The sequence below is a fragment of the Anoplophora glabripennis genome, unplaced genomic scaffold (assembly GCF_000390285.2).
Source record: "Anoplophora glabripennis isolate ALB-LARVAE unplaced genomic scaffold, Agla_2.0 scaffold595, whole genome shotgun sequence".
NCBI lineage: Eukaryota > Metazoa > Arthropoda > Insecta > Coleoptera > Cerambycidae > Anoplophora > Anoplophora glabripennis.
In genome coordinates, this window is record NW_019416673.1 from 15,073 (window position 1) to 24,724 (window position 9,652).

At 32.4% G+C, this 9,652-nt stretch overlaps 1 protein-coding gene across 1 annotated transcript; it reads right to left on the bottom strand.

The window, feature by feature from the left end:
- Positions 1-7,759: 7,759 nt before the first annotated feature.
- Positions 7,760-9,292, bottom strand: LOC108912130. The gene has a single exon (XM_018717296.1). It carries the CDS (start codon positions 9,290-9,292, stop codon positions 7,760-7,762), a length of 1,533 nt encoding a protein of 510 aa, XP_018572812.1.
- Positions 9,293-9,652: the final 360 nt, after the last annotated feature.

Sequence of the window (9,652 nt, forward strand, 5' to 3'; positions counted from 1 at the left end):
ATTTTCTGCACTCGTAAATCTATTTCTTTTAATTATAATACATATAAACACATATAATATATACTTTCGGTAATCTCTTTCTCTGATAAAATTACAAATCATAAAGAAATAAGTGATAAAAAAAATATGGCCGAGGTTAATACATAGATAGATAGATATTTATTTGACCACTGTTTACATACAGTCGTACAAATGTGGTATGTCAATTTTCAGTTTAATTTTGAACTGTAAAACAGTTGATATTATTATAAAAAAAAAGGTACAACGTATAAATCCTAAAACAATTAAAACAATTTTAACAAAAATCACACAGAACATAAAATTATACAACATGTCTACATACATTCGCACAAATTATACTCTGAACTGTAGAACCATTTCTGCTGTTATAACATATAAGTTAAACAACCAACATATAAATCCTATACAGAATTTAATAAAAAACGATATTTTTAGTTTTTTATCGTTTTATTAGCAAAAATAAAAAATACGGGTCCCCTAAATTTGTCTTAAGAATCTATGACCAAGTTTTGTTGCATTAATTTCGGGACACCCTGTACATAATTACAGAAAGAATGATCAAAAATTTGATGTTTAATAACACATTAATAGCGATTTCCTGGTAAACGGTTACATTTATCGGCTTGAACAAAGAGTACATATTTTTTTCTGATATTGTTTCTCTTTTCAATAATGTTTAAATTTCTGTGATGTCTAGCAAGAGAAAAAAGTTAAGAACCAAACAAATTTTGAGTTCTAGGTAAAGTGCCCTCTAGCGGCGCATAATGAAACTTTTCTCTGACTGGTCCAATAGAGCTTCATCTACTTAGTGGGTGTGCCAAATGAGAGACTAATCGAACATGAATTAAATAAGTTATTTAAATAAAAAAATAAAAAAAATGAACTCCGACAAGCTGTAACTTGCAAACAATTGACAATTCGAAAAAAATTTTCATTACATACTGCTATTATTTTAATCCATAGAATTACCTCCCGGAGTTTCCTGACGGAGTTTCAAAACAACATGTATTTCCCTGCAGCTGCACGCGCTAAATTTTATTAACGATTTTTGTTACTTCGGCTTGTGGAAATCGGCAGATTATATTTTTCCCGTTATCCTTGAATTATTTCCTTCAAAATAAAAAAAAATCGACCGCGCTCGAGAATGTCGAGGTGACGTTTTTTTTTGCAACTTTGTGACCTTCCGACTGCCTTACGTCACGCTCAAATCGTCGATTATTGAAATGCACACTTTTCAGCATGTAATTAACCCATCATATCTTAATCTGACGCGCTCGAGTATTTCCAACTATCGATTTTTTTTTTACTACTCTGATTGGCTGCTGTACACGCGCGGCCTTATATAGTGGACTTAGATATGGTGGAGGTACTCAACAGGGTGCAAGGTATCCCCCATATGTTAATCTGCTGCGTTTGAGTAACTCCCAAAATCCCCTCTTGGGCTCCCCTACTATAATAAACTTTGGGGTCCGCCTGATTTCTCTGGTCAAAATAAATAGGTGCTTTCTTTTCTTAAATCCATTCTTTTTTTAAAATGGGATTTAGACACAGTTCTGCCCACTTTTATGAGACCTTTGCAGCTTCAATAGAAGTGCTAAAATTTATTACAAATCGTTATAATTATCGAGGATATATGAGGGGGGTGAAATCATAAACACTGGATTATCGTTTCAGCTAAATTAATATATTCTCAAATTGAACGATATCACTTGATATGGATTTAACACATTAAAATAATGAAGGGGTCGGCTCTATTGACAGTTCAACAGGGACATATATCATTAGACTAATCCATTATGTAAACGATCTTAAAATACACTGTCAACAAAGTCGACGTGGTTGAAACCTCTATACATCTTGATATCTTCTATATATTATAGTACATGATCGGACGACAAACTCTTAAATTGGAAAAAATAGTGCGCTTTTTCCATTCTGGCGCTTTAATAACAGTCTAACAATAATGATAGCAATACGTTTTCTAAGAGCATGAAAAATATATCCTACAAAAAATAATCTGGAATGATATACAAAATATTTTGTTTGTAAGGTTTGGAAGCATTTATTTGTGACAATTCTCAAATAGCCTTTCTTTTTTGCCAGACTGCAAACTAATAAATACTTGAAAACAGATAAGTCATAAAGAAAAATATTTTTGACAATATTGGTAGATACATTATTTTTTTAATTTGATAGTTTTCAAATGATTTATTTCGCCTTCACGACAGAGACACCTAACAAATTAGTAAATTATTATTAGAGGATATGATACAAATATATAGGTGCCTATCAAAATAAAGGTTATATAGTTAATAATGATATGTATAAAATAAAACGATATCCATGTTAACCACAAATTTGTATCCTTTTTTTGATGAATTACCTGAGTTCATATGTAATATTTAATTACTTACATATATGTAATTTTAATTACTAACAAGATAACAAAAAATGATGGATGTCTAATTTAATGTGTGGATGAGTAAAAATAATATATTTTATTATTAATAACATCTACTTGTGCACTATTTCCGTTCGTTTTAAGCATTTTGTTGTCCGATGAGGTTATCCTAAATACAACATACAATATAATATATATAATGGGAATATTTAACTTTATAATATTTGTACAATATAATCTGGTGTTTCATCATTATTAGCCTAAGTTTTCTAACTAGATCACGATCACAAGTATGTTATGTATATTTCATAGATACAAAGAATGGACCTCGTTAAACTAGTTATAAAAAGAATTTTTGATTGATTCGTTTTCTTTTTTGGTGATAAAACAAAATGTTGCTGAATTCTGGATCATTTATTCAATGCGCGTAATGAAGCTTCAGCAGCAAATCCAAGATGCAACTCGGATATACAGAATGAGTCAATAGCAACGCTATAAGAGTGTTTTCTGCGCGAAAAAATTATTTAGAAAAACGTAAATGTTATCCGGATTTCTTTTGCTTTCAACTTCAATGTTGCATTTAAAAAACTGTAACAAAAAGGAAGGTTAAATCACTATCTGCAATACACTGACATTGACATACTTCTGAACAAAAAAGTGAATACAATTTAGAATCGGTAATCAAGTTTTTGTGGAGAACTAAACTGAGTTTTTGTAAAACGGGTATGTGACACTTTTGGATAAAGCAACTTCTAAAGTAAACAAGACTTAGAAAATAGGTATTCGAGTGATGCCATCCATTGGCAGTTACATGCGTCGGAAAAGTTTTGTTTTAAACTTGGTCAAACATTTACCGAAACGTTTTAATTGATGAACCAAGTTTATGGTGATGATTGTTTATCCCGTGGCAGAGTTCATGAGTGATATACGTGGTTTAAAAACGGTCGTCAGGACATAAATGTTGAGCCGACCGAAATCCGTATCACCATCACAACTGTGCGTGAATTCATCAAAGATCAACCAAAACCTTGATTGAAATTAATGGAATTGGAATTGGGCATCTCAAAAACATCAATTTATCGCATTTTGGCTGAACATTTGGGCTACCATGTGTTCATGGGGTTGTTCCGCGACGACCAAAAATTGCTTTGAATTCAACATTCGAAGAACAACATTCGAAGAACAACATCAAGGAGGCCAAAAAAAAACAAAAGTTCCTTTACAACATTGTGACTGGTGATGAAACTTGGTGTTTTCAATATGATCCAGAAACAAGCGCCAAAGTGCCAAGTGGAAGGCGCAAGATGAGCTAAAATCCAAAAAATCTCGTTTGGAGAAGTCAAAAATGAGGACAATGTTGATTTGCTTTTGCGATTCCCAGGGCATTGTCCACCGGGCCAAACAATTCTATTTTGGCGTTTTGAAGCGTATTTGGCCAAAATATTGCGTAGAAGGAAGTTGGCGTTAGTTGCAAAATAATGAGTCATATCATCCATTGACACTTGATACGATTTTTTGACTAAAAATCGCGTTTTAACTGTCAACCACTTGCCTGATTTGACACAGTGCGACTTTTAACTTTTCGGATGCATTTGCCGATGAAAGGAAAGTGTTCTGTGGAATTAGAAGCCATCCAAAATGTTTGTACCGATGTCCTGAAGGACATCCCAGCCGAAGATCTAGAACACTCATTCGACATGCCTATTTTTAAAAAGTCCTGCTTACTTTGTAGTTCTAAATTATATTTACGCGTAAAATACACACCTAGAGTTTGGGGCGTTCCTCCCCACTAACCTTGTACATCCAATAATTAATTGATGGGATTACACTATTTTGATTTATAATTAATTGTAAAATGGGCTCTGAGCTCTGAAAACAACATTAATTTAGGTATATCACGTATGTACTTCCAAAGTTATATATAAATCAATATGTAAGGATGTATGTGTTAGGTATATTATTTTCGATACAAAAAAATAATTTTGATATCAGTAATGTAAAAAAATGTTCTGCAATAACGGTTAATGAAATGTTCGTGTAAAACTATGTTTTTACTGAAATGCTAGACAATTTCTACGAAAAACAGTGACAAGTTTGATGCATCCTGGATTTGCCTAAAGGAAGGAGATTTAGAATATACCGCTAGAAACATTTTTGTTTACTTGGGAAGCATATATATTAATTTTTAAAATTTTTATGTACAAACTTCCAAATAAGTACATTCAGTAGGAAGCTCTAAATATTATTTTTCATTTTTCATTCAGCAATTTTTGTAAATATTTTGATAAATTTTGAATTATCTACTAAGGCACAACCTTATGTTTACACTAAATATGTATGACTTATCTACCTGTAGATATCTACCTATACAATGTTATATATTATTATTCTTTAAATAGGTATATTATCTACTTTTTTGGAAGAGGTAAATAATAATTTATATAAGGATATTATAAAAAATAAATGTAGGGCTACGATATAGAAATTGCCTGTAATGATTTATTTGTGGCATTTTTAGTTACTCCTTTTATTTCATTTTCAGTGTGACAGAAATACCTAATCAAATAAAAAGAGTAAAGATATAGAACATTAGATGACGACGATGTACCGTTAATTTGAAAACTTTCCACTGTTGTCTTTATAAGCAAAATTAATTTGAATTGATTATTTTGCACATGAAGAGGAATAAGGTGAAATTTGAATTTGAAAGAAATCGTTGGAATAAACAGACATATTTCCCAAATAGCAATTATAGAGGATATGAAGTGGAAAGTATTCATATGAACACTTAGTATAAAATTATGATACAAGTTTATCAAACAAAACTATAAACTGTTTTCCCATTGTATAAATATTTTTGATGAAATTACTGATTCTTATATTGTTATTTATAATTACAGATTTCCTAAATACTGGAATAAATAATCTCCTACTGTACATATACATATCAATTCTAAATAATTTACGCTAATAACACATTTTGACTAGATTACGAATGAGCCCTGCCTAGAAAACTGTGACCTAAGCTCCAAAAAACGAAAACGGAACTGAAATATATTTTGGTCCCAAATAATATGCCTAAAGAAGAAACCGTCAAATCTAAAAATAAAGATTTAAAACAACAGTCCTTTTAAAGGCACAATTTTAAATTTTGATACATCAAAGGTGAACATAAATCGACATCTCCGATGGTTTGATGTAATGAATTTGTCAGGCAGTGAGAAATTTTCAAATGAGAATATTGTTTATTATTTTACGTTAATATTTCGTAAAAGCCCTTTGTTATACTTCATAAGTAGTTAAACAAAAAGCTAACAACAAATTTAGTAGTATTCAATGTGACACAAGTAATAGGCAGATAATTATTATATTATTTTAGCCCGGGGTGTGTTGTTTGAGATAAAAAGAATCGTACCTTTGTTTGTAGTATTTTCTGTCAGCTGAAAATAATGTAAATGTAATAAAAAATAAGGCAAAAAAGATTTTTCTCTAAAAAATACTTTGGAAAAAAAATTATTTGCATATAAAATGATTAAACGTTACAATTATAAAATGTACATATACAGGGTGTCCTGTTCGTGTCTCAAAAAGTGTGCAAGTTTCTCATGGGAAGATAATGGGGGTAGTTCATGTAACGTTTTTTTCTTAGACGCCCTGTTTTCAAGATACAGTGTGTTGAAGTTGTTATTTTCCAAATGGTTTTCCTTAATTATCTTTAAATCACCTCAAGATAAAAATGTCTAAATTTGTATAAGAGTAAACACAACTGTACCTACATACGGAAATAAAAATGAATAATGTGCAAACGGTTTATTTCTGAAAAGCAGTATCGCCAATATAGGTAATTGGAGGGGTAAAATCGAAAAAAAAATGTTAAAAGTCAAAATCTGTTACAGCAGTTTGTAAATTCTAAAGCATACTACAAAGAAAAGGGATATTTGTCAAAATTTTAAAGGAACAGCATCGACCTTATCATTTAACAAGAATACACGAGATTTTGGCGGGGGATAACAATGCAAGATTACATTTTTGTGATTGGTTCAGAAATAAGCAGAATGAAAATAATGATATTTACAACAGGAACTTACCTTCTGACGAGTCATGTTTTACAAAAAATGGAATAATAAATCTGCATAACAGTCACGAATGGAGTGACGCCAATCCACATTCCACAATTATAAATCATTCCTAACACCAATTTGCAATTAGCGTATGCGTAGGAATCCCAAAATCCCCTCTTGGGCTCCCCTACTATTATCGGTGATGATTTATTAGGACCCATTGAACCACCACCACGTTTATATGGTGTTCAGTATTTAAATATTTTGGAAAATCTGTTTGTTAGATTTGTTAGATTTTACCATTAAATGTAAAAAGAGATGGATGCATGATGGTGCGCCTCCACATTACACAAACACAGCGCAGTTTCGGCAGTTTCTTAATAAGCAGTACTGGGCGATGGATTGGACGTGGCCACGATACACCCGTAAACTGGCCTGCCAGATCACTACACTTAAATATTTTAGACTTTTATTTTTGGGGATTCATGAAGGCATGAAGGACAAAGTCTATGCGACTCCGGTACAAACTCGTGATGAACTATGGGCACAAATTGTTGAAGTGAGTTTTGCTCATTTATTTAATTGTGCAGATATTTTGTTCTGTCTGTCTCCGGGTCTGTTTCCTAATATTTTTCTGTTCTTAACACTTTTTTAAGCGTTCATGTACATCCACAATTCAGTCCACTCAATAATTGATTATTTTAGTAGTGGTAGTGTAGCAGTTTACAAAATCTAGTTAGTTATTAATAGATATTTAATTACCATAATTCGTTTCTTTTGATTTACTTTTATAAATGTTACTTTACAACAAGCTTAAACTTAAAGTTTTAACATATTTTTTTTTCGGTTGTACCGCTCCAATTACTTGTATCCTGCTTTTCAGAAGGAAACCGTTTGCACATTATTCTTAACGCACAGTTGATGTTTACTCGTATACAAATTTTTATTTTTAGCCGATTAAAAGATAATTAAGGAAACCCATTTGAAAAGTAACAACTTCAACACACTGTATCTCGAAATCAAGGCGTCTAAGAAAAAAATGTTACATACTATCGCCATTATTTTCCCATGAGGAACTTGCACACAAGTTTTTTGAAACATGTACGGGACACCCTGTATAAGTTATTATCAAATATGTGAACAGTACAATACTGTTTGTGTTGTGTGTTGAAACAGTGTTTCAAATAATAATAAAAATTTTTAATTAGTGTTTATTTATTTACGATTTTGCGAGTACCTGTAATAAATATTATATTTTATTCTACATTTTTTTTCTTCATATGGATTTTGTTTTCTTTTCATCAACGGTCACCGACTCTTTTTCGTTAGCTAATAGTTTTTCTTCGTAGTTAGAACCATTCTGGAATGCATGAATATTGTCATGTAATTTTAAAATTTGTTCATCCTTCGGGTTACTGTTCATTCTACTACCTACATCGTATGAAGAACTGATGGATGTTTGTTGGGTATCGGAATTTTTAGGGGAGTCTAGAGATGAGGGATCAAAAGATATGTCGTCTTGAGACCAGAACTGTACCCTCAAGTCTTTCCAATCAATCATCTTCATCAAATTTTCAAAACCATTTACAGGATCACTTGTATCAGACAGTAGTTTCAGGTATCTAGGAAACAATTCCAATCCCATAGAAATAGCTTCCAAGTTACGAACTTGTTCGATATCAAGTACGCTTTCTGCCTTGTGAAGTATTTTTAGGGCTTCCCCTAGCAAAGGTGTTGCTTTCCTGGGTTCTCCATTGTTCAAGTAGAATTCTCCTAGGTGTTTATAAGCTTGCCCTAGCAAATAAGTTAGATTGTTACGTTCTGCACAATCTCTAGCCGTTAGCAAGGTTCTCAAAGATTGTAGCGTATCACCATTTACCAAATATGCTTGGGCTAAATGTAGCTTAGCCATGCAAATACCTTCTAGGTTGCCTAGTCTTTCTTGAATATAATACGCTTTAGTAAAAGTTGCTATGGCTGCCATAGCGCGTTTAGTGCTCACTTCGCATATTCCTTTCAGAAGCAAAGCTCTAGTTTCACCGTCTAAATTACACGCTTCTGCGGCTCTCTTTCTTGCTATATTTGCCAATTTTATTGCCTTGTTAACATCACTTCTTAAGTATGATCTTGCTTCCTGCATCAAGCACATGTGTAGAAGGTAGTTAGCTCTTGTATAAAGATAGTCTCTCTCATCTGGAAATAGAGCAATAGTCACCCATTTTTTACCTTTTGACAATTCCCGTACTTTTATTAAATAAAGATGAGCAGATTCCGTCTCTTTGGTATTTTCCAGAAGAAATTTTGCATACACGTAACTACTTAAGGCTTCGTACTTTCCTTCCGTGGAAGGGTAACGTTTCCCAAAACTAATAGACATCAGTAATAGTTGTTCACCCATCCACCACCAATCTGGATGTAAGAATGCAAAGTGTGTTGCTGTTTTGAGGAATGTCTCACATTCCTTTGCGTGATCATTCATATTTCGTTGGATGTCCGATATCACTAAATTATCGCTAAGGGTTTTCAAGAGATTCTTATTGTCCTTCAGTTGAGGCTTCGACCATAAGACACTGGAAGGGCCAGAAGTCTCCCTCCTGCTAGTTTGGACGTCTATCAGGTCTTGAATTATCGCTGCAGCAACGTAATAGCCTTTCTCTTCTAAACCAATTATTAAAGCTTTTTCGAAGGGCATTTTGTGTCGACGAACGTCGTCCATATTACAGACTTTCAAAGCAGCCCTCATCTCCGCCACAGTCTTTTTTGTTTCTTCTTTACGTCGACGCTCCCTTCTGATGTAATTTTCATCCATTTTTACGTATATTAAAAAAAAAATTGTATATAAAGTGAAAAAATACGTGACTAATGTCAAAAAACGGACAAAAACTGTTACATAATATTGGTTGCTCCATCTTTTTAATGTTGACATGACACTTTTTAGTGAGATTAAAATTAAGTAGGCGGTACCTGTGGTCTTCATTCCCAATGGATGTTTTAGAGAACAATGGACTATATGCTTAAAAACAAGTAAATGATTATTAAATAATTTTTGGGTCCTAAGTAAGAGTAATATGCTGCATATGCATAAGCCTTTACTAGTATTAGATGTAAGTAATGCATAATTTTTAGTACATGTAAATTAAGAAAATTTACTGACATACCAGTTTTGCAT